Consider the following 26,735-nt stretch of genomic DNA (forward strand, 5'->3'; position numbering starts at 1 on the left):
ACTGCACACGCAGGCCTTGCAATGGCAGGCCTGAGACATGTTGAAGGGCTACTTATGTAGGTGGCAGAATCAGTGCTGCAGTCCCACTAATAGCATTTAAGTTACAGGCCCTGGACATATGTAGTGCACTTTACTAGGGACTTAGAAGTAAATCAAATATGCCAATTGGGGATGAGCCAATGTTACCATGTTTAAGGGAGAGAGCATATGCACTTTAGCACTAGTTACCAGTGGCAAAGTGCATAGAGCCCTAAAATCATCAAAAACAGTCTCAGAAAAGTGGAGAGAGGTAGGCAAAAAGGTGTGGGATGACCACCCTAGGCTGTCAGGTCTAACAATGCCTGTCATGGGAAAACTCGAGAGCTCTGTTGAATGCTCTCCCACACTATTTAAAGTGAATTTACTTAATGGTACAAACATCTGAGTCTGTTATTTCTGTTCCTGTTGAGTTTAGGTGCCAGTGGAGTAAACGTCATGAGGGGTTGTTATGATCATTTTAGTGTATAATACAGAACATTAAAATGTCGGACTGAAATGTAATTATTACATGCAGCTAGCATGGAGTCAAAATGCACCTTTTGCATTTAATCTCAAGTGTCAGCACCTATGGACCGTCCTTTACTCGATCGGCACCGGGAGTCGTGACGGCGCTGAGAGTCTCCATGGCGATGATGAGCCCTCGAAGATGACTCTCTCTGATACGATGACGCCTCTCCTTTTTCTTGGAACGGGCCAAGAATAATTTAGCCTCTCTTTCTTTAACTGCCAGAGGGTTCATGCGCTGGCAGGAGCCGCATGACTCAACCTCATGGTCAGAACTAAGGCACCAGAGGCAATTCTCATGGAGATCAGTAACCGACATTCGACCCCGCACTGGTTACAAGGCTGAAAACCTGATTTTCTTGGTTGCGACATTGTAACCGTCGATACGCAACTGTAGCTCCCTGTGAGCCTCGAAGAAAAATCGTTACTCGGAGGCACGGAAAAAAGGGAACTGACGTCTGCACGTCAACGAGGGCTTTTTATTGCCTAGATGACGTCATACGGCGTCGCATGGAGTCGGGCGATTGTGACGTCATCGTCGACGTGCAGAGCTAGAAGAAATTTCCGTCGAGGCTGGCACGAGGGGAGAATTCTTTAGGTGAGGAATCCACAGGTAGGTGTATCCATCAGAATAAACATTATTTAAATACTCAAATACTACATTGACAGTCATCTTTTTCATGGTGTTAAGAGGTAAAATTATATGTAATTTCATTTGCATGATTATTTAACCTCTTAGCTGCTGCCCCCCCCCCCCCAAGTGCTGAGCCCTTTTTTGGCTATTTGGGGTAGTTCGCGCTTAGGCCTTCATAACTTTTTGTCCACATAAGCTATCCACGCCAAATTAGCGTCCTTTTTTTTCCAACATCCTAGGGATTCTAATGGTACCCAGAGTTTGTGGTTTCCCCTGGAGGAGACCAAGAAAATAGCCAAAATACAGTGAAAATTTCGTTTTTTCCAAAAGAATGGGAAAAAGGGCTGCCGAAGAAGGCTTGTGGTTTTTTCCTGGAAAATGCCATCAACAAAGGGTTTCTGGTGCTGAAATCACTATCTTCCCACCTTTCAGGAACGGGCAGACTTGAATCAGAATACCACATTTTTCAACACAAATTTGGCATTTTACTGGGACATACCCCATTTTTACTATTTTTGGTGCTTTCAGCCTCCTTCCAGTTAGTGACAGGAATGGGTGTGAAACCAATGCTGGATCCCGGACAGCTAAACATTTCTGAAAACTACACAAAATTCTGAATTCAGCAAGTGGTCATTTGTGTAGATCCTACAAGGTTTTCCTACAGAAAATAACAGCTGAAATAAAAAAATATTGAAATTGAGCTGAAAACAACAGCCATTTTTATTTATGTTTTACTCTGTAACTTTTTCCTGCGATGTCAGATTTCTGAAAGCAATATACTGTTTTGTCTTCTGGACTCTTTTGGTTGCGGGGATATAAAGGGCTTGTAGGTTCATCAAGAACCCTAGGTACCCAGAGCCAATAAATGAACTGCACCCTGCACTTGGTTTTCATTCTATACTGGGTATACAGCAATTCATTTGCTGAAATATGAAGAGTGAAAAATAGGTATCAAGAAAACCTTTTCATTTCCAAAATGGGCTCAAGATAAGATTTTGAGGAGCAGTGGTTATTTGCACATCTCTGAATTCCGAGGTGCCCATACTAGCATGTGAATTGCAGGGCATTTCTCAAATAGACGTCTTTTTTACACACACTCTTATATTTGGAAGGAAAAAATGTAGAGAAAGATAAGGGGCAATAACACTTGTTTTTCTATTCTATGTTCCCCCAAGTCTCCCGATAAAATTGATACCTCACTTGTGTGGGTAGGCCTAGCGCCCGCGACAGGAAATGCCCCAAAACACAACGTGGACACATCCCATTTTTTTGACAGAAAACAGAGCTGTTTTTTGCAAAGTGCCTAGCTGTGGATTTTGGCCTCTAGCTCAGCCGGCACCTAGGGAAACCTACCAACCCTATGCATTATTGAAAACTAGAGACCTAGGGGAATCCAAGATGGGGTGACTTGTGGGGCTTTGACCAGGTTCTGTTACCCAGAATCCTTTGCAAACCTCAAAACGTGGCTAAAAAAAAAACACGTTTTCCTCTCATTTCGGTGACAGAAAGTTCTGGAATCTGAGAGGAGCCACAAATTTCCTTCCACCCAGCGTTCCCCCCCCAAGTCTCCCGATAAAAATGATACCTCACTTGTGTGGGTAGGCCTAGCGCCCGCGACAGGAAATGCCCCAAAACACATGTGGACACATCAAATTTTTTCATAGAAAACAGTGCCTACCTGTGGATTTTGGCCTCTAGCTCAGCCGGCACCTGGGGAAACCTAGCAAACCAGCGCATTTTTGAAAACTAGAAACCCAGGGGAATCCAAGATGAGGTGACTTGTGGGGCTCTGACCAGGTTCTGTTATCCAGAATCCTTTGCAAACCTCAAAATGTGGCTAAAATAACACGTTTTCCTCACCTTTCGGTGACAGAAAGTTCTGGAATCTTAGAGGAGCCACAAATTTCCTTCCACCCAGCGTTCCCCCAAATCTCCCGATAAATATGATACCTCACTTGTGTGGGTAGGCCTGGTGCCCGCGACAGGAATAGATCACACAACGGTCAATGTTGGTCCTTATGTGAGGCAGCTGTTGACCCTGGGGTGATCCATTCCTGATGCAGGCACTAGGTGTAGGCACTCAAGTGGGGTAGTGTTTTTATCAGGACAGGTGAGGAGTCACTGGGTGGTAGGCATTTTGTGGATCCCAGCATATTCCTGTAGTTTGTGTGACAAAAATGCGAGAAAAATAGAGTTTTTATTCAACATTTCAGCTTTGCAGGGTATTCTGGGTAAGAAAACTTTGGGGAATCCACACAAGTCACACCTCTGTGGACTCCCCCGAATGTCTAGTTTCCAGAAATGTTTGAGTTTAGTGTGTTTCTCTATATGGCCGCCGAATCCAGGACCAAAAACACAGGTGCCTGCTTTACAAAACCAGTTTGTTTTGCCATAGATAATTTTGATGTCTCCACAATACGATTTGGGTGGTGGAATTTGGGGCTGAACTAAATTGGGGAGCTCCCAAGAGAGCACACTCTCTCTCTCTCTCTGCTTGCCGCCGCATTCACCTGCTCTCTGGGTTGGGCTAACCCACTATTACCCAGTTGCACAAACAGCTTGCGAAGGGACAGCAGGACTGTCCTCATCACCTCCCTCATAATGTACTGGAAGAGGAGTTATCGAATGGGACTCCTCCGACTGAAAAATCACTCCCAGAGTCTGCGCCATTGTCCTATCCCTCAGATGCTGTCTCAGTATCTGATGTCTCAGTCTCTGATCCTATGTCAGAGCGGTCCTCTATAACCCGAGTGCAGGCAGCAGTCATCCATCAAGATGCCATCTCTGCTATTGGCTAAACTGTTGCTCTAAAACACTAGCCTACGTAGACAGTCACAAAATCGATGGTGTGTGTGAGATATGTGCAACAGTAGAGGCCACCTTACCTGCGCTTCTTCCTTCAATCAGCACGTTCTTTCAAGACACTCAAAAAACACCTTGTCACATACCATTCGTCACAGTCTTTAGCACCTCCTGCGCCCAGTCCAACGATCATTATTGGTGCTCCCACTCCCTCCTCCTCGGATTCCCTCATTACAACCCAGCAAAAGTGCCCTTCATCTCTCCATAGCCGCCCTCCACCCCGCACATACATTTCATTGGTATTATAGCGCAGGTAATGGCTGACTTTACTAATGTACTCAGCTATTTACATAAAATACAGATTTGCTCTTTGCAGTAGGCATATAAACCTTCTGCACTTCTTTATGGCACTAAAACTGCCACTAGACAAGTCTGACCCTTTTCCCCCCAGGGAAACCACACACATATTGACAAAAGTGATATATATATATATATATATATATGACACCCAACCACCTGAAACTCAACTCAAGCAAAACCGAAATAATCCTCTTTGGCCCACACAAAAACACCTGGGACCCCTCATGGTGGCCCACCACGCTAGGCCCTGCACCCACCCCCGCCAACCACGCACGCAACCTCGGCATCATCCTAGACTCCTCCCTCTCAATGACCCAACAAATCAACGCTCTCACCTCCTCATGCTTCAACACACTCCGTATACTGAAAAAAACATTCAAATGGATCCCCACAGAGACCAGAAAAACTGTCACTCATGCACTCATCAGCAGCAGACTTGATTACGGAAACGCCCTCTACGCCGGCACCACTCTAAAACTCAAGCGCAAACTACACGCATCCAGAACTCAGCAGCACGACTCATCCTCGACCTCCCCCGACACGAACACATCTCTCCACACCTCAAATCCCTCCACTGGCTCCCCATTGACAAAAGGATCACCTTCAAGATCCTCATCCTCGCACACAAATCACTCCACAACACAGGCCCTGCCTACCTCAACGAGAGTCACCTTCCACACCCCCACACGAAACCTCAGCTCAGCTGACCTCTCTCACGCCTCTGTCCCCCGCATCAAACACACCACCACCGGGGGCAGATCCTTCTCCTACACCTTGCACCCAAAACCTGGAACGCCCTCCCAACCCACCTTCGCAAGACCCAAAACCTACGTCTTTTCAGGAAGGGCCTCAAAACCTGGCTTTTTTAACAGTGAACCTCCCAGCCCCTTTCCCTCCCCCCAACACCCCCCAGCGCCTTGAGACCCTCACGGGTGAGTAGTGCGCTTTATAAATCTCTTTGATTGATTGATATATATATATATCTACATAGATATATCTATAGATATATCCATGTACATAGATATATCTATATATATATAGATCTATTTTTTTATTTAGTTGTTGTATGGTTTCCTTGGGGGCCAAAATGGCCCCCAGGGAAACCCTACAACATCTAAAAAAAATATTGCCCCCACAGGGGGTCGCACCTACTTTTTTTTTTTTTTTTTAAATATGCCCCTGCTGCGATCAGGGGCCAAGAAACAGTTTCAGAAGGCTTCGTAAGAAAGGGGAGAGTCTCCCCTATCTTACGAGGCCTTTTGAAAGTTTTCCTGGCCCCCCGATCGCAGCTGTGCTGCGTTCGGGGGGCCAGGAAACACTTTCAGGAAGGCCTCGTAAGAAAGGGGAGACTCTCCCCTTTCTTACGAGGCCTTCCCAAACGTGGGGAAGGCCGTTTTCCCCATCGAAGCAGGATGCGGCCACAAGGCTGCTTCCTGCTTCAAAAGGGAAAACAACTTTGTAACGTCCGCACGCCTCGCGGCGTGCTGACGTCACAAAGGGGCGGGGGGAGACACGGAAGCATCTGTGTCTCCCGGGAAAAAAAAAAACAAATAAATAAATAAAATTGCACCCGAGGATTTATTAACACCCTCCCTGGTGTCGGCCACTGGTCGTGACCCGCACCAGGGAGGTAGTGCGGGCGTCGGCCAGTGGCCGTCACCCGCATTGAAAGAGTTAAGACTAGTAGCTTTGCCACATCAAGGGTGCATTTTCATTGTCTCAACACTTGGCTGAAGATGTGTGTTATTATGGGATGGTGCATTACACTTATGAACATACACGACTATTGAAAGGGTCTGGGGAGACTTATTTCAAGGATAATGGCTAATAGAATAGATATGCAAGTGTTATGTAGACATGTATTAGATATGTATAGGTTCAAAGGAATAACAGAGAAAAACAAGTCATCATTTTAGGTAGAGTACGTTCCTCTGAGGGTGAGTAGATTTAAAAAAATGTGAGAATGTAGCCTCTTTCTAGCATGGTTACCCCATTTTTTGGCCAGTTTGTCAGTGTGTTTTTACTGTGTCACTGGGATCCTGCCAGTCAGGACCCAAGTCCTCAAAGATTGTGGCCTACTTGTCAGTCTGTTTCACTGTTTTTGTCAGTATGCTTAACTGTCACTGGAGTCCTGCTAACTAGAAAACCAGTGCGTATGCGCTCTCAGATTCCAAATTTGTACTTACATACTGGTAACCCAGTATTCTGCTCCAAATTAGTATACTGCCCCCGCCACTCACCCCTTGTAATTCCGCAGTATATGGTACCTCGGTACCCAGGGTATTGGGGTTCCAGGAGACCCCTTATGGGTTGCAGCATTTCTTTTGCCACCCATAAGGAGCTCATACAAACACTTAATCAGAACTGCCATTGCAGCCTGAGTGAAATAGTGTAAGCACTATTTCAGAGCCATTTTCACTGCACCAGGTCACTTATAAGTCACCTATATGTCTACCCTTCAGACCCTGAAGGCTAGGTGCATAGTACCTGTGTGTGAGGGCATCCCTGCACTAGCAGAGTTGCCCCCACATCGTCCAGGCCCATTTCCCCCAGACTTCATGAGTGCTGGGACGCCATTATAAGTGTGCACGAGATTTAGGTCAATACCTATATATAGCTTCACAGTGGTAACTCCAAATATAGCCATGTGAGGTGTCTAACAACTGGTAATTGTACCCCAATACTGAGTCTAGTATTGGTTGCACAATCCCATGCACTCTGGGGCCTCTGCCATGGACCCCCAGTAATGCCATACCGGCCTTCTGAGGTTTCCACTGCAGCCCCAGCTGCTGCCACCACAGACAGGCTTCTGCCCTCCTGGGACTTGAGCTGCTCAAGCCCAGGAAGGCAGAACAATGCATTTCCTTCAGGAAAGAGGTGTTACACCCTCCCCCTTTGGAAATCGGTGTTACAGGCATGGGTGGGGTATCCTTCCAGGGGCCTCTAGAAATGCTTTGAAGGACACAGATGGTGCCCTCCTTGCATAATCCAGTCCACACCGGTTCAGGGACCCCCAGTCTGTACGCTGGCAGGAAAGGGGATTGACAATTCCCCTTTCCATCACCACCCCAGGAGTGGGGCTCAGAGCTCCTCCAGAGTGTCCCTGAGTTCAGCCATCTTGTTTTCAGGATGGTCAGGGAACTCTGGGAGCATCTGAGTAGCCAGTGCCAGCAGGTGACGTCAGAGACTCCTCCCGATAGGTCCATACCTACTTAGGTAGCCAATCCCCCTCTGAGTGCTATTTAGGGTCTCTCTTCAGGGTGTTTCTTCAGATGCGGATTGCAAGACTCCAGCAGGAATCTTCTGCATCCTTTACTTCATCTTCTACCAACTGATCAACCGCTGACTGCTCCAGGAACTCTACAAAACTGCAACAAAGAAGCAGAGACGACTTCTGCGACCTTGTAACTTCAGCTCCTGCCAGCAACTGCAAAGGTTTCCAGGTTGTGCATGCTCCAAGGACTGTCTGTCTTCATCCTGCACCAGAAGAACTGAAGGAATCTCCCATGGAGTGACAGAGTCACTTTGCTGCTTCAGCAGGTACCTCTGTGCAGCGGCGACCGGTACTCTGGGATCCTGGAACACAGGTGGTGGACTAAAGTGACCCCAACTGTCCAAATATCCTGCTGTCCAAATTTGGTGGAGGTAAGAGCCTGCCTCCCCGTGCCAGATAGCACAACTGTGCACCACATTTTTTTGCAGCTCTTGGGCTTCTATGAACTTTTCCAAGACTTCCTTTGTGCACAGCCTAGCCCAGTCCCCAGCACTCTATCCTGAGACGCTCAGCTCTTTGAGTTATTCTCCGGCGGAGTGGGATCCCTTTGTGTAGTGCTGCAACAACCACCATCTGCAACTCCTTTGACCCCATGCTGTGGGACTCCTGTGCGCACTGCCTGATCTTCTGAGGGCTCTCTGAGTTGCTAAGAGCCCCCTCTGTCTCCCTCTCCTAGGTAGAGTCGACCTTGTCCTTTCTGGGCCCAGGCAGCACTATTATTCACGAAATGCGAGCTTTGTGTTTACCAAGGCTTGTTGGCGGAATCCAGCGATGCAAACCAGACTGTATTCATCCATCTGGCGTGGGACAGTTTTTCTGCACCAACCAGGAATCCGCATCGATCTTCTTTGGTGCAATACGGACTGTCTTCTCACCGGCGGTTCTTCTTTTTGCACCTCCATCCGGGTTAGAAGGCGGTCCTGTTCTCCCTGGACTCTTCAGTGCTTCTCGGACTTGATCCCCTTCTTCCACAGGTCTTCAGGTACAGGAATCCATTGTTGGTGTCTTGCAGTCTCTTCTTGTTCTTGCACGGTCTACCACTTCTAGTGTGTTTTAGGAAACTTGCTGTGTTTTACTCCTGCTGTCCTGGGGTGGGGTATTATACTTACCTTTGGTGTTTCGTACACTCCCACGCCCCTCTACACACTACACTTGCCTAAGTGAGAAACCGAATTTTGCATTCCACTATTTTAGTATATGGTTTGTGTTCCCCGTAGGCCCATTGCAACCTATGGTGATTTTCAATATTTTCTGACTGTTTAATTACCCGTTTTTGTTTACTAGTGTATATATTGTGTAATTTACTTACCTCCTAACGGAGTATAGCCTCAAGATATTTTTGGGCTTGTGTCACTAAAATAAAGTACCTTTGTTTTTGGTAACAGAGTATTGTCTTTCATGTGTGTGAGTACTGTGTGACTACAGTGGTACTGCAAGAGCTATTATGACTCCTAGTTCAGCCTTAGCTGCACTGCCTAAAGCTACCTCTAGTCAGCCTGGCTTCTAGACACTCACTACATTTCACTAATGAGGGATACTGGACCTGGTATAAGGTGTAAGTACCTATGGTACCCACTACAAACCAGGCCAACCTCCTACAAAAATCATTAGACATACAGGTCTAACAACGTTTGTCCTGTCAACAGGTTATTTAGCCTTCATGAACTTCAGAACAAATAACAGGCTACTACTCTGATGGTCTGACAATGGTAACAGCCAGCATTTTACACTTATAAACTTAATTGCTACTTCTCTCTTTTGTGTCAAGTTAAATACATGCAATTTCCATGAATGCATCCACATATAAATTGCACAAGTTATGAAATAGTCAGTTTTATATATAACAGTCATACCTATTAGTGCATATGAGAGAAATTTGTTCACGGATGTCAATGCTAAACCAGTGATGGGGCCGGTAGTGTCCTCAGAACGAATAACCTCCAAAAAGGGACGAAGAAAAACATTTGGCTCAATTGCGTGAAGTTCTGTGGAGAAAACAAAATTGGTTACAATAATGTTGTAAGGTGCAGTCTCATTACCTATAAACATGATACATCCAATTCAAATCTGGTGTGTTTACTACTTTCAATTTATTTTATTAAAGGATCAAAAGGTAAGTAAATTACATACCACGAAATCAAGAAATTGATTTTCTAAGTGGGTAAAGCACACTCATGTCACAACAGCAGGACAGGTCAAACAAACATGCATTGGAAAAGCAAATAGGTCTTGCCTATGGGAACTATTGGTATTGCAATGGTTTTTAGTGATGTTGTACACCATGGGAATTCACAAATACTTTTCCTGGGACCAAAAAGTAAGGTCTGTGGTTGCAGCAGAGCACTGCATTGATGCCAGCAGAGTGGGGGGTCAGGAGAAAGGTAGATATAAGGTGAGTGTATACATGGTGTGGACTTTAATGAGTTGTGGGGTTATTTTAAGAGTTTTATTCCAGACTGGCCTCTAAATTATGACTCAAGTCGCTAGTAAAGGCGCAGCTTTGGCAATAATGTGCGCTTATCCAAATCATCCTACCACACCCTGGGGTAAGCCTTTACTGCTTGCTATCAATACTTTAGTGAGTCAAGTGTGCAAATGAAGTAGCTTGATTATAACCGACATGAAAATCATAGGCCTCACAATCTCCTTACTCCTTTAGTTCCTCATTTGAAAACATTTTGAATTCTTAAAAAAACAGACCGAGATAAGGAAGCAATTGCTGTAACCACCTGCACCCCCCTCCATACCCCCCCACCCCCGCCTTAGTCCCTTAGTTGACGATTGCACTAAACTAGGAACTGGTAAAAGGAGTGTGTTAGGTGGTTCTTCTAGTTTTTGTCTGTAATGTAACATTTTCTATACACTGATTTACACACGTATGATTCATTGTCTTTGTATTTGTATGATGTAAAGTGCTCCAACACTCTACAATGGCATGAGAGGTGCTATAAAACAAATGCAGTACATGTGACTGAGGGGCTATGGAGAGATGAGATGCACTTAAGGTTTGATTCCTTTCAATGTCACATTTATGTGAAAAAGCTTTCCTGGATCTTATGTACCTAAAATATAAATACAGAAATCTCTTGGTAAATGTAGAATCTGACCGGAGGATTCAACTTTCCGGAATAGAACCAAACATTGAAAAGTTATTCAACGAGATGCAGCATCAACCTTCCCATTAAAATGTTTAGATTATTTTCAATATAAAATAATAAAATCTTTAGTAATTTGATTATTTATTTGGTGTGTACTTTTTGTGTATTTTATACTAATTACTGTTATAATACTTGAATTTTAAATCGTAGAAATTGGTTGGGGGTCCCTGGCTTCCAGTAGTGATTCAGTGTGGGTCCTCAGGAGTCAAAAGGGTGGAAACCACTGATTTAGAGGCATTTAATACTTGTTTTATGCTGCACAAAATGACATCCTATAACCTTTCTTTACACACTCCAAGTACCCAGCAAGACGGTCACATAAATCCTCCTAGTTTGCAGTCAGAGAAAGAAAAGTAAACAACCACTCATTAACAAAACCAGCAGTTTGTCAGAGGGCAGAGCCCGATATTTAACATGCCTTTGAACGTACAGTAAATGTGACATGGTGAAAACAAGACATATGGGCCTCTATTGCTCTTTCGACTTCTGAACATCAGCATGTTTATTTTGGGGGTGTTTCAGCATCACCTACTCCCCTACTTTGGGTACCAATGGCAAGGATGGGTGTAAAATGAGGAATGGTGTCATTTAAGTTATGCTATTGGTAAAAAGCACCAAACAAAACATTGTTCTTTACAGGCATACATGACTGAAGAACTGCTATTGCCAGGTATGAGTATCAGTCAAATATGGAAGGCAGGAAACCTTTTCAAAGAAATACAGCACATTTACTGCTTCCTGACCTAGCACTCAAGGGAGACAGCTGAAAACATATGCACTCCGAGTGTCTCACGAAAAAGGAACTAGAGCTCCCAGAAAAAGAGCACTTGTGTAAGAATACAAGGAGCAAGTTACATAAGTGTTAAACAGGCTATGCTCTACAGGAGGACCAAAGAAAGCAAGCAAATGTAAAAATACAAAACACAAAGCCAATGTGGGTGGAATGTATTCCTAGTTAAGCTTACAGCACGTCCTCAATAGGTCATAACCACCAGATGGCTGAGTTCTTGTAGGAAAATACCCTCTCTTTGGCATGTTACCCCCAATTTCTGCCTCATGTCAGTGTGTTTTTGACTGTCACTGGGATCCTGCTAGCTAGGACCCCAGTCCTTATAGTTTATGACCTGCTTGTCAGTGTGTTTCACTGTTTTCTAAATGGTCAATGGAGTCCTCCTAATCAGAACTCCAGTGCTCATGTTCTCTCCCTTTCTAACTTTTCACTCCAAATTGGTATACTGGACCCCCTCATAAGCCCCGGTATACGGTACATAGGTACCTAGGGCACTAGAGTTCCAGGGAATCTTTATGGGCTGCAGCATTTCTTTCACCACCCATAGGGAGACCACAAACACTTCTTCAAGACTGCCACTGCAGTCTGTGTGAAACAGTGTATGCACTATTTCACAGCCATTTTCACTGCACCAGGTCACTTGTAAGTCACCTATTTGTCTAATTTTCAAACCCTAAAGGCTAGGTGCATAGTACCTGTGTGTGAGGGCACCCCTGCACTAGCAGAGGTGCCCCCCACATAGTCCAGGCTCATTTTCTCGGACTTCGTGAGTGTGGGGACCCCATTATAAGTGTGCACTACATATAGGTCAATACATATATGTAGCTTCACAATGTTAACACCAAATATTGCCATGTAAGGTGTCTAACAATTGGGAATTGTCCCCAAATACAGATTCCAGTATTGGTTGCACAACCCCATGCACTCTGGGGGCTCAACCATAGCCACCCAGCACTGCCATACCAGCCTTCTTTGGTTTCCACTGCAGCCCCATGTGCTGCCACCTCAAAGACAGGTTTCGTCCTTCCTAGGGCTTGAGCAGCTCAATCCCAGGAAGGGAGAACAATGTATTTCCTTTAGGAGAGGGGTGTTACACCCGTTGCCTTTGGAAATGTGTTACACGCACAGGAGGGGTATCCTCCCAGAGCCTCTGGAAATGCTTTGAAGGGCACAGATGGTGCCCTCCTTGCATAATCCAGTCTATACAAGTTTAGGGACCCCCCAGTCCCTGCACTGGCACGAAACTGGACAAAGAAAGGGGGAGTGACCACTCCCCCTATCCATCACCACCCTAGGGGTGGTGCCCAGAGCTCCTCCATAGTGTACCTGGGTTCTGCCATCTTCTTTTCAGGATGGTCAGGGAACTCTGGAAGTATCTGAGTGGCCAGTGCGAGCAGATGATGTCAGAGACCCCTCCTGATATGTGCTTACCTGGTTAGGTGACCAATCCCCCTCTCAGGGCAATTTAGGGTCTCTCCTCTGGATGTTTATTCAGATTTGGATTGCAAAACTCCAGCAGGAATCCTCTGCATCCCTTACTTCATCTTCTACCAAAGGATCAATCGCTGACTGCTCCAGGAACTCTACAAAACTGCAACAAAGAAGCTAAAGACGACTTCTGCAACCTTGTAACTTCAGCTCCTGCCAACTGCAACAGTTTCCAGGCCGTGCATCCTCCGCAGACTGTGTCTTCAGCCTCCAACAGAAGAACCAATGGAATCTCCTGTGGAGTGACTGAGTCACTTCCCTGCTTCACCAGACACCCTTCTGCAGCGGCGACCGGTGGCGTGGGTCCCCTCTTTGGACATGCATGGATCCAGCGACACAGGTGGTGGACTAAAGTGACACAGGCAGTACCAACGTCCATCTTTTCAATTTTGATGGAGGTAAGAGCTTGCCTCCCCAAGCAAGATAGTACCCCTGTGCACAGCGTGACATCCAGTTGGCAAGGCTTATGTGCGACCTTCCCAGAAGTTCTTCATGTACAACACAGCTTAGGCCCCCAATACTTCATCCTGCGATGCACAGGTTCCTGAGTGGTTCTCCGGCGGCGTGGGAATCCTTGGTGTCGTGCTGCATGGGCCTCCATGGGCACCTTCTTTGTCACTGTGCTGTGGACTCCTGTGCATGCTGCCTGATCTTCTGAGGGCTCTCTTAGTTGCTGAGAGCCCCCCTCACCTCCCCCTTCTTGGTAGAGGCCACCAGGTCCCTCCTGGTCCCGGGCAGCGCCATTTTCAGCTAACCGTGAACTTTGCGTTTACCAAGGCCTGTTAGCATAATCCAGCGACGCAAACCAGACTGCATTCATTCTTCTGGCGTGGGACATCTTCTGCACCAACCAGGAACCTGCATGTACCTTCTTTGGTGCAATTCTGACTTTTTCTTCGCACCGGTAGTTTCACTTTCGCACCTTCATCCGGGTTAGCAGGGGCTCCTGTTCTCCCTGGACTCTTCAGTCCTTCTTGGACTTGGTCCTCTTCTTCCACAGGTCTAAAAATCCATTGTTGGTGTCTTGCAGGCTCCTCTGGTTCTTGCATTATCTTCTCACGACTTCTAGTGTGTTTTAGAAAACTTGCTGTGTTTTACTCCTGCTTTCCTTGGCTCTGGGGTGGGGTATTTTACTAACCTTTGGCGTTTTCTTACACTCCAGCGTCCCTCTACACACTACACTTGCCTAGGTGGGAAACCAACTTTCGCATGTGTAGGAGGCTGGCCTGGCCTATAGTGGGTACCTGATGGTACTTACACCTTGTGCCAGGTCCAGTTATCCCTTATCAGTAGATTAGTAGCATTCTAGCAGCTTAAGCCGATAGAGGCAGCTATAGCAGAGCAGCTTAGGCTGAACTAGGAGACATGCAAAGCTCCTACTATACCACTTGTATCATATAGCACTATATCATAAGAAACACAATACTCAAAGTTACAAAAAATAAAGGTACTTTATTTTAGTGACAATATGCCAAAAATATCTCAGAGGATATACTCCCTTAGGTGGTAAGTAAAATACACACAAACCAAAATCAGGTAAGTAAACAGTTAGAAAAGTAGTGCAAACACTGTAGAACACAATAGAATGCAATAGGCGACAATAGGCCTAGGGGCAACACAAACCATAAACTCCAAAAGTGGAATGCGAACCACGAATGGACCCCAGGCCTAGTGTAGTGTGTAGAGGGTCGCTGAGAGTGTAAGAAAACACTAAGGGTGTCCAAGATACCCCACCCCAAAACCCTGAAAAGTAGGAGTAAAGTTACCCTACTACCCCAGAAAGACAGGAAAGTCGAGATAGGGGATTCTGCAAAGACAACAACTGACTGCAAAACACTGAAGACGGATTCCTGGACCTGAGGACCTGTAAAGGAAGGGGACCAAGTCCAAGAGTCACACAAGTGTCCAAGGGGGGCAGGAGCCCACTAAACCCCGGAGGAAGATGCAAAAGGGCTGCCTCCAGGTGGAAGAAGCCGAACATTCTGCAACAACGGAAGATGCCAGGAACTTCTCCTTTGGTCAGAAGCGTGCTGGAGGATGCAGAGTTGTTTCTACGCAAAAAAGACCGCAAACAAGCCTAGCTAGCTGCAAGAGTTGCGTTTGAAGATTATGGGTGCTGCCAGGGCCCAGGAAGGACCAGGAGGTCGCACCTTGGAGGAGAGGACAAAGGGGGCACTCAGCCACACAGGGAGCCCACGCAGAAGCAGACAGCACCCGCAGAAGCACCTGAACATCTCAGCACAACAAAAGAGGGTCCCACAAAGTCATAGGTCAACTCAGCGAGTTGGGCAATGCAGGACGGAGTGCTCGGGACCTGGGCTGTGCTGTGCAGAAAGGAAGCCCTAGCAGCTGCAGATCACGCAGTACACAGGATTATTGTCTGGCGTGGGGAGGCAAGGACTTAACTCCACCAACTTTGGACAGAAGGACCACTGGGCTGTCGGGGTCACTTGGATCCAGCTCCTGTGTCCCAGGGACCACGCTAGTCAAGATGAGGGGATGCAGGAGTTTGGTGTCTGCGTTGGCAGGTGGAAGATTCCGTCAACCCACGGGAGATTTCTTCTTGGCTTCCAGTGCAGGGTGAAGGCAGACAGCCCTCAGAGCATGCACCACCAGGAAACAGTCTAGAAAGCCGGCAGGATTAGGCGCTACAATGTTGCTGGAAGTCTTCTTGCTACTTTGTTGCGGTTATGCAGGCGTCCTGGAGCAGTCAGAGGTCGATCCTTGGCAGAAGTTAAGGAGGGAAGTGCAGAGGAACTCTGGTAAGCTCTTGCATTCGTTATCGGATGAGAAACCCACAGGAGAAACCCTAAATAGCCCTCAGAGGAGGATTGGCTACCTAACCAGGTAAGAGCCTATCAGGAGGGGTCTCTGACGTCACCTGCTGGCACTGGCCACTCAGAGGTCTCCATTGTGCCCTCACACCTCTGCATTCAAGATGGCAGAGGTCTGGGACACACTGGAGGAGCTCTGGGCACCCCCTCTGGGGTGGTGATGGACAGGGGAGTGGTCACTCCCCTTTCCTTTGTCCAGTTTCGCGCCAGAGCAGGGGCTTTTGGGGGGGGGGGGGAGGGGGGGATCCCTGAACCGGTGTAGACTGGCTTATGCAAGGAGGGCACCATCTGGTCCCTTCAAAGCATTTCCAGAGGCTGGGGGAAGCTACTCCTCCCCAGCCCTTAACACCTATTTCCAAAGGGAGAGGGTATACCACCCTCTCTCAGAGGAAATCCTTTGTTCTACCTTCCTGAGACTGGGCTGTCCAGACCCCAGGAGGGCAGAAACCTCTCTGAGGGTTGGCAGCAGCGGTAGCTGCAGAGAAAACACCAGAGAGCTAGTTTGGCAGTACCTGGGGTTCATGCTGGAGCCCCGGGGATGCATGGGATTTGCACCCCAATACCAGATTTGGCTTGGGGGGACCATTCTATGATCTTAGACATGTTACATGGCCATGTTCAGAGTTACCATTGCAAAGCTACACATAGGTATTGACCTATATGTAGTGCACGCGTGTAATGGTGTCCCCGCACTCACAAAGTCTGGGGAAATTGCCCTGAACAATGTGGGGGCACCTTGACTAGTGCCAGGGTGCCCTCACACTTAGTGACTTTGCACCTAACCTTCACCAAGTGAGGGTTAGACATATAGGTGACTTCTAAGTTACTTAAGTGCAGTGTAAAACGGCTGTGAAATAACATGGACGTTATTTCACTCAGGCTGCAGTGGCAGTCCTGTGTAAGAATTGTCTGAGCTCCCTATGGGTGGCAAAAGAAATGCTGCAGCCCATAGGGATCTCATGGAACCCCAATACCCTGGGTACCTAGGTACTGTATACTAGGGAATTATAAGGGTGTACCAGTATGCTAATCAGAATTGGTGAAAACGGTCACTAGCCTGCAAGACAATTTTAAAAGGAGAGAGAGCATAAACACTGATGTTCTGGTTAGCAGAGCCTCTGTGATACAGTTAGGCACCACACAGGAAACACATATAGGCCACAAACTATGAGCACTGGGGTCCTGGCTAGCAGGGTCCCAGTGACACATATCCAACACACTGACAAATAGGGTTTCCACTATGAGCACTGGGGTCCTGGCTAGCAGGATCCCAGTGAGACAGTATAAACACCCAGGCATATACTCACAAACAGGCCAAAAGTGGGGGTAACAAGGCTAGAAAGAGGCTACCTTCCTACAGCATTCCACTGTTTTAGTGTATGGTTTGTGTTTCCCCTAGGCCCATTGCAACCTATGGTGTTTTTCAGTATTTGCACTGCTTTCCTACTGTGTACTTACTTGTTTCTGGTTACTAGTGTATATATTGTGTGATTTACTTACCTCCTAAGGGAGTTTAGCCTACAAAGTATTTTTGGCATCGTGTGACTAAAATAAACTACCTTTATTTTTGGTAACACGGAGTATTGTCTTTCATGTGTTTTAGTGCTGTGTGACTACAGTGGTATTACAAGAGCTCTGCATCTCCTAGTTCTGCCTTGGCTGCTCTGCCTACAGCTACCTCTAGACATCCTGGCTTCTAGACACTCACTACATTTCACTAATAAGGGATAACTGGACCTAGAATAAGGTGTAAGTACCTTTGGTACCCACTACAAACCAGGCCAGCCTCCTACACTCTTGCATTCCACTTACTTAGTATATGGTATGGTCTCCGCCAGGGCCTTCACTATTTTCTGTTATTTCACCGTTTTCTGTTGCCTTTTATGCCTATCCCAGACTTCTAATGTGTATATATTAGTGTTTACTCACCTCCCAGTAGAAAATTGCCTGTACAGTATGTTGGTAATTGTGTTACCACAATAAAAGTACTTTTATTTTTTTGCAACACTCTGTGGTTTTCTCATGTGTTTAAGTGCTGTGTGACTGCAGTGATATTGCATAAGCTTTGCATGTCTCCTAGATAAGTCTTTGCTGCTCATCCACAGCTACCTCTAGAGAGCCCTGGCTTCCTACGCAATGTCTATACCTCAGTAATAGGGATACCTGGACCTGGTATAAGGTGGTAACACCACAGGTGCTCACCACACACCAGGCCAGCTTCCTATATGTGGCTAGATAAAGTCTCCATCCAGTTAAGACATTATAGAAGATAATAAACTTCTTAATTTGATAGAGACTGCTAGCCAGAGATTCCTTACCTTAGAACAGATACCCAGGCAATACCGTCCAAGAAGGTCGGTCTGAAGACCCATTTCAAATGAAGAAGTACTGCAGGACTAAGGCATAATTCCCATCTCAACAAACCTGACTGTCCAGGCAGTAGTGTTGGTCAATGTGTCCAAAGTGGACCACACTGCTGCCTGGCAAATGTTCTGGTGAAAAAAGCACGCAAGCCCTCGAGTGGTTGCTTCTTGCCCAATGTGTAGCAGATCTTGTGAGAGAGCAAAATCCATTTGGAGAAGGTCAGGCTCTGCAAGGACCATCCTTTATTCACTCTGACATATCCCAAGAAGAGTTCTCTAGAACTTAATCCAAACTTTTACAAATCTTTTAAACTAAAAGAAATACTTACAGGGACAAACAAGTCCCTAGCAGGACTTTTAAAAATTTAGAAAAATAGCTCAAATTTCAAAAATCAGTTTCTAATGACAATTTTGGGAATTTAGTTGTGTGATCAGGTATTTGCTGAGTAGTCCAGCAAATGCAAAGTCTTGTACCCCACCGCTGATCCACCAATGTAGGAAGTTGGCTCTGTATATACTATTTCAAAGTTAGAAAAAGTGTGCACAGAGTCCAAGGGTTCCCCTTAGAGGATGTGTGGATTGAAACTAAGAAAAGAACAATACCGATTTGATTGGATATAAAGCAATATCTGTCAGCATTTGTATTTGTACTTCATATCTTTACTGTGAAAAAATCATTTGAACAAATACGTTTTGTCACCTGTCTGTTGAAATATGGAATGATCCCTAGCTGTGTATAATCTTTTGTCTACATTAGGGCTCCCTTTTGTCGTAAGATATTTCTTGTTGTTCTTCTTTGGAGCTAATTATCACAGATGTAAATTCATAAGCAGCCCTCACATTGTGTCATTTACACCTCAGTATTGCCGCCAGGGATTTCTGGCTTTAAGGTGGCATTGAAAATTAGAAAAAAAAGATATTTAAAGTATTTTCATTTTGAAAGTGTGTACTATTAAATAATAATGTATTGTTAATATACTTTTATTTGTATATAGTGGCAAAGGGAGATAATTCTAATGCTCTATTTTGTGGTAGTGTGGTCGAGCAGTAGGCTTATCAGAAGGTAGTGTTAAGCATTTGTTGTACACACACAGGCAATAAATGAGGAACACACACTCAAAGACAAATCCAGGCCAATAGGTTTTTATATAGAAAAATATATTTTCTTAATTTATTTTAAGAACCACAGGTTCAAGATTTACAAGTAATACTTCAAATGAAAGGTATTTCACTCAGGTATCTTAGGAACTTTGAATCATCACAATAGCATGTACAGTTTTGACAAAAATGGCAATAAGCCATTTTAAAAGTGGACACTGCAAAAATCAACAGTTCCTGGGGGAGGTAAGTAAATGTTACGTTCACAGGTAAGTAAAACACTTACAGGGTTCAAAGTTGGGTCCATGGTAGCCCACCGTTGGGGGTTCTAGGAAACCTCAAAGTTACCACACCACCAGGTCAAAGAGGTGCGCAAAACACATAGGCTTCAATGGAGAACAGGGGTGCTCCAGTTCCAGTCTGCCAGCAGGTAAGTACCTGCGTCCTCGGGGGCAGACCAGGAGGGGTTTTGTAGGGCACCTGGGGGGACACAAGCAGGCACAGAAAGTACACCCACAGCAGCACAGGGGCAGCCGGGTGCAGAGTGCAAACAGGCATCGGGTTTTGTATAGAAAGCAATGGGGAGACGCGGGGGTCTCTTCAACGATGCAGGCAGGCACAGGTGGGGCTCCTCGGGGTAGCCACCACGTGGACTTGGCAGAGGGTCGCCTGGGGGTCACTCCTGCACTGGAGTTCAGTTCCTTCTGGTCCTGGGGGCTGCGGGTGCAGTGTTGGTTCCAGGCGTCTGGTCCCTTGTTACAGGCAGTCGCGGTCAGGGGGAGCCTCTGGATTTCCTCTGCAGGCGTCGCTGTGGGGGCTCGGGGGTGGGGGTGGTGTCATCTCTGGCTACTCACGGGCTCGCAGTCGCCGGGGAGTCCTCCCTGTAGTGTTGGTTTTCCGTAGGTCGAGCCGGGGGCGTCGGGTGCAGAGTGGAAAGTATCACGCTTCCGGCAGGAAACGTGAAGTCTTCAAAGTCGTTTCTTCGTTGCAAAAAGTTGCAGGTTGTTGAACAGGGCTGCTGTTCACTGGAGTTTCTTGGTCCTTGGTTGCAGGGCAGTCCTCTGAGGCTTCAGAGGTCGCTGGTTCCTGTTGAATGCGTCGCTGTTGCAGTTTTCTTCGAAGAAGACAGGCCGGTAGGGCTGGGGCCAAAGCAGTTGTCCTCTCCGTCTTCACTGCAGGGCTTCAGGTCAGCAGTCCTCCTTCTGGTTAAGGTTGCAAGAATCTAGTTTCCTAGGTTCTGGGGTGCCCCTAAATACTGAATTTAGGGGGGTGCTTAGGTCTTGGAGGGCAGTAGCCAATGGCTACTGTCCTTGAGGGTGGCTACACCCTGTTTGTGCCTCCTCCCTGGTGGGGGGGGGGGGGCATCCCTAATCCTATTGGGGGAATCCTCCATCCACAAGATGGAGGATTTCTAAAAGTAAGGGTCACCTCAGCTCAGGACACCTTGGGGGCTGTCCTGACTGGTGGGTGACTCCTCCTTGTTTTCTTAATTATCTCCTCCAGCCTTGCCGCCAAAAGTGGGGGCAGTGGCCGGAGGGGCAGGCATCTCCACTAGCTGGGAAGCCCTATGGCACTGTAACAAAGGGGGTGAGCCTTTGAGGCCAGGTGTTACAGTTCCTGCAGGGGTAGGTGAGAAGCACCTCCACCCAGTACAGGCTTTGTTCCTGGCCACAAAGTGACAAAGGCATAGATGAAGTTGAGCTCAGAGAGGATCCTGCGGGATCTCCAGAGATGAAATGCTCACGGGTCACTGCAAGTTTCGAGTTTTGGAGCGAATACATTGAAATATAAGCAAATTATAGGGCTGAAGAAGACCCATAAATAGTCACTTGAGGAACGGTTTCACAGCTTGCATACCCCCAGCTTGCTCGGATGTGCCAAATTTACTTCCCTAAATTACTGGGGGGAAAAACGCAGTAGGAAGAAGACTAACAAGAGGACAATGTTTTGGCCATTCTAACATACTGAGAACTTTCTGCTGGCTCAATACGCCACACATGAAGATAAGCCCCAACATAACTTTCCAAATGCCACTCTCCCATTAAGAAATTAGCCAGGCCATTGGTAAAGGTTAACTGCCCACTTTAGTTGGTCCCCAGCAGAAAATTAAGATTAAAAAAATAATATTTGTGAAAATGCTTCTAGGTTCCGTGAGTGGCTGCAGACGGTGCTTTGTTGTTAAAGAAACAAACTGGCAGGTGTGAACCAGTTGTTGTGGCTAGTGGTGTAGAGTTAAGAGAAATACAGATTGGTAAAAAAAAAATTGGTGAAGGGAAGAGTCACAGCCCTGCAGATTAAGTAATTTTGGGGACAGACGTGGATGAGTTGTTGGTAAATACAGTGATTCAAAGGGAGTCTTGTCAAGATTGACAGGGCAAAGATTTCTAACTGTAAGCAAAGTCCAGTACATAATTAAGAGATTAAAAAACTATTTTTAGAGATAGAGGTATTTCACAGCACATGGAACAAGATCAGCAATAGATGCAGGGATTGCTATCCAAGCTACAGGAACAGCTGGGCATGATTTTTATACGTTTAGGGACCAAGAATCTATCTGAACTGGTCACTAGTGCTAAGCATTATGTAATGGTGCAAGAATAGAGAAAGGAATCAAACTAATCTAAACAGATGGAGCTGCAAATGAAATCGTTCCAACAAACAGTAAAAGATTTTTAAAAACTGAAGTAAAGAGATGCAAAGTGCAGGGGTGGGCCAGGATGACTACAAAAATGCACCTCAAGAAAAGGAGAGGTTTAACTGAACGGTTGGGACAATAAAAGTGAGACTGCCAAAATCTAACATTAAGAATACCATATCAATCTGAACCTCCCAAAGTCACTCAAATAACTCAAACTAGTATCCATACTATTAGAAGTGCCAACTGAGCAGTGAATACTTTAATCCAGGCTGATCAAAAATGGTCTCTACATAAAGAGAATCATTAATAAGGCTACATCTTGCCTTACTGATATTGCTATCTGATGTGCCCTTAAAACCTGAATTTCCTTTCTAACCTCTCTCAGGCTTACACATAGATCCAGTTGGCCTTTCTAAATACCAGAGTCCTTCAGCCCTCCTTTTTTTATGTTGACTTTAGATCCTATAACTCATTGACATACTTTTCTGAGGAGTCCTATTTCATCTGCTAAATTGCTCTGAGATGTATTGTGTAATCTACATTATAAAGTGTACTACACAAATGACAGTGTATCTTAACATGCCCAAGAACTATTAAAATGAGGTTTTGACAGTTTTATGTGTATTTGTTAAAAAGAATGATACTTTTGATAATCAAATAACTAAGCCTTTTGATAAACTGCTCAAACACATTGCTTTGTGCTCAATCTTGTGCTCTGAACATGCAAATAATGTGGGTTGTGTTCTTTTCTGCTGACCCACGTATGATCAAAATTAACTCATTGACAAAGCTACTACACAACTCATGGTATCTTCTATAGTCTGAGCCAAAAGCCTTAAACTGTACTGGTCAGCAATGTTTTGATAAAGCAATGTGTTTTATTGTCCACCGGGAGAGTCTATAATAGCGCAATGCACCCCCCAAAAAAAACACCAAAAAAATAAAATAAACAAGCTGTTAAGAATGTCTTCCGTTTCGTCCAAGACCTTAATACAATCAACAATGTTGCTATATCCAGTGATGCCAAAGCCACTACCATACTATCATGCACACGTCACTGCCAAGTCATTCAAAGTGGTGGATTTCTACTCGGTTTCTTTTTATTTCCTATAAACAAAGAAAGGCAATTTTGCAAGCCATTCAGAAGAGACAAGGTAACAGAGTGGTCTTCCTCAAGGATTTACAGAATACCTCTCTTTTCCTAAGCTTTCAAAAGAAATCTTGATACTCTAGCCTTTCCAAAATGTTGTACTCTATTGTAGATACTGTATTACTTACTTCTGCCACTCAGGATCAACAAAAGGTTGACTGATACATAACAGCTTAGCTAATTGGCTAAGAACTGGCATAAGGCTCAGAGAGGAATTACACTGAATCACAACCATCAAAATCAAATAAAAAATAAAATAAGGACCATAATCAATTTGTGATTTTATATGTATTCTTTTCTTTAAAAATCATCCCATTGCATAGCAGACTAAGCGAAGGTAAGATTTGCAACTACAGGGAGTGCATAATTATTAGGCAAATGAGTATTTTGACCACATCATCCTCTTTATGCATGTTGTCTTACTCCAAGCTGTATAGGCTCGAAAGCCTACTACCAATTAAGCATATTAGGTGATGTGCATCTCTGTAATGAGAAGGGGTGTGGTCTAATGACATCAACACCCTATATTAGGTGTTCATAATTATTAGGCAACTTCCTTTCCTTTGGCAAAATGGGTCAAAAGAAGGACTTGACAGGCTCAGAAAAGTCAAAAATAGTGAGATATCTTGCAGAGGGATGCAGCACTCTTAAAATTGCAAAGCTTCTGAAGCGTGATCATCGAACAATCAAGCGTTTCATTCAAAATAGTCAACAGGGTCGCAAGAAGCGTGTGGAAAAACCAAGGCGCGAAATAATTGCCCATGAACTGAGAAAAGTCAAGCGTGCAGCTGCCACGATGCCACTTGCCACCAGTTTGGCCATATTTCAGAGCTGCAACATCACTGGAGTGCCCAGAAGCACAAGGTGTGCAATACTCAGAGACATGGCCAAGGTAAGAAAGGCTGAAAGACGACCACCACTGAACAAGACACACAAGCTGAAACGTCAAGACTGGGCCAAGAAATATCTCAAGACTGATTTTTTCTAAGGTTTTATGGACTGATGAAATGAGAGTGAGTCTTGATGGGCCAGATGGATGGGCCCGTGGCTGGATTGGTAAAGGGCAGAGAGCTCCAGTCCGACTCAGACGCCAGCAAGGTGGAGGTGGAGTACTGGTTTGGGCTGGTATCATCAAAGATGAGCTTGTGGGGCCTTTTCGGGTTGAGGATGGAGTCAAGCTCAACTCCCAGTCCTACTGCCAGTTCCTGGAAGACACCTTCTTCAAGCAGTGGTACAGGAAGAAGTCTGCATCCTTCAAGAAAAACATGATTCTCATGCAGGACAATGCTCCATCACAGGCGTCCAAGTACTCCACAGCGTGGCTGGCAAGAAAGGGTATAAAAGAAGGAAATCTAATGACATGGCCTCCTTGTTCACCTGATCTGAACCCCATTGAGAACCTGTGGTCCATCATCAAATGTGAGATTTACAAGGAGGGAAAACAGTACACCTCTCTGAACAGTGTCTGGGAGGCTGTGGTTGCTGCTGCACGCAATGTTGATGGTGAACAGATCAAAACACTGACAGAATCCATGGATGGCAGGCTTTTGGGTGTCCTTGCAAAGAAAGGTGGCTATATTGGTCACTGATTTGTTTTTGTTTTGTTTTTGAATGTCAGAAATGTATATTTGTGAATGTTGAGATGTTATATTGGTTTCACTGGTAATAATAAATAATTGAAATGGGTATATATTTTTTTTTTGTTAAGTTGCCTAATAATTATGCACAGTAATAGTCACCTGCACACACAGATATCCCCCTAACATAGCTAAAACTAAAAACAAACTAAAAACTACTTCCAAAAATATTCAGCTTTGATATTAATGAGTTTTTTGGGTTCATTGAGAACATGGTTGTTGTTCAATAATAAAATTAATCCTCAAAAATACAACTTGCCTAATAATTCTGCACTCCCTGTATATAAACACTGGTCCACATGAAAAAAAAAAACTTCAAATCACAGTGCACAATGAATTTGATGTTAGAGCTTTAAAAATATTATCAACTATAAAATGCTTTAGATTGGTTAGAAAATCCATCACAATAACGTTTAGACCCCTGGGGAAAACAGAAGGGTTTTGGAAAAGTGAGTGTGTAACAATTCCCAAACTAAACATTGTAAGTAAACTACGTTTGTAAGACAGTGGAAGTGGGCAGTTGCCCACCTCAAGAAACAATGAGACCAACTCGTCAGGGTAAACCTCAAAAGTCACTAAATTAACCTGAGCTCAACCCCCTGGTATCTAAGGCTCAGAACAGTCAGGCTTACATATGGAAAAATGTAAAGTATCTATATATAGTACTAAAACAGCAAAAAAAAGAAAAGAAATCCTGAACATTAAAAATTCCAATAATCTAATAAACTGAATCAGAGACATACATTTTTAAAGTATTAAGTAAAAATAGCACCAAAAAGCACTAAGTGGCAATAAGAGTGTACAGTAGCAGATGACTGCGACCTAGTTGAGATTTCAGGCCAACCACAATGGAGCGCAAGTCTGACATCCCAAACAGGTTCATCCCAGTTAAAAAATTCACCATCTGACATAGGTCCCCGTTACGAGCTGGTCAGAGTTTTACAAGCTAGGAGATATTTAACTTATCTGGTATTTCTAGAGTATGTTAAATATCTCACCCTTCATTACAATTTGAGCAGGTTAAACCTGCCAGCATTTAACAGGGAAAAGGTCTAGTGTTTACCGTACCATGCAGATTTTTGTGCGGTAAGCACCAAAAGTCGCATGTCATTCACAAGAAGCTTCTACGTAAGCCCTTAGAGACCTTCCCTGGCATCAGGGCCCTTGGTACCAGGGGTACCAGTTACAAGGGACTTACCTGGATGCCAGGGTGTGCCAATTGTGGAAACAAAAGTACAGGTTAGGGAAAGAACACTGGTGCTGGGGCCTGGTTAGCAGGCCTCAGCACACTTTCAAATCATAACTTGGCATCAGCAAAGGCAAAAAGTCAGGGGGTAACCATGCCAAGGAGGCATTTCCTTACAAGTGCCCATGGCAGAGTTAATTTGGAAAGGGAGTATGCCATTACCTGATAAGATTTCTTTTTTTTTTTTTTAAGTTTCAAAAGTTTTATTAAGAATATATAAGGCAGTACATACAGCATATAAACAAACTGTTTAGCTTTCAAAACATTGTTTTTGTTCTTTTACCACAATTATTTCCATTGTGAGCATATATGCATGTACTGTCAGGCAAGTAAAAATTCCCAGTTGCATAGTTGAGTTTTGTACCCTTATTTTGAAGAAAAAAGGAAAACAGATGGGTGAGGTTTTGAGCATCCACGGGGGGGTTCCTAATGTTCTCCGCATACAGTGTTTGAGCTTTAGATATCGCCACTCCTGGTTACTTTGGATACCGAATTCTTCCTGGAGGGAGGCGAATGCGCGGAAGCTATCTCCATCTATTATGTGAGATATATTGTGGATACCTGCCTCGGACCATTGGGGCCATCTGAGAATACTCCCTCCTATTTTAATGCTTTTATTCCCTGCTATGGGAGCCTGAGTATGCAGGGAGGGGTGTACACCTAGTAGTCGATGGGCTCTGCACCACGCTGTGTTTGTAGCCTTGAGGATGGGGTTAGCTA

At 45.1% G+C, this 26,735-nt stretch overlaps 1 protein-coding gene across 3 annotated transcripts in view; it reads right to left on the reverse strand.

Annotated features, from left to right (window-relative positions):
* Nucleotides 1–26,735, reverse strand: part of GBF1 (golgi brefeldin A resistant guanine nucleotide exchange factor 1) — a 1,570,387-nt gene that overhangs the window by 1,461,475 nt on the left and 82,177 nt on the right. For all 3 annotated transcript variants that reach the window (XM_069240539.1, XM_069240538.1, XM_069240540.1), the window contains one exon: nucleotides 9,467–9,598. In XM_069240539.1, coding sequence (XP_069096640.1) covers nucleotides 9,467–9,598 — 132 coding nt within the window. The remainder of the gene's footprint in view (nucleotides 1–9,466; nucleotides 9,599–26,735) is intronic.

This window comes from Pleurodeles waltl, chromosome 6 (genome assembly GCF_031143425.1).
Source record: "Pleurodeles waltl isolate 20211129_DDA chromosome 6, aPleWal1.hap1.20221129, whole genome shotgun sequence".
NCBI classification, from domain to species: domain Eukaryota; kingdom Metazoa; phylum Chordata; class Amphibia; order Caudata; family Salamandridae; genus Pleurodeles; species Pleurodeles waltl.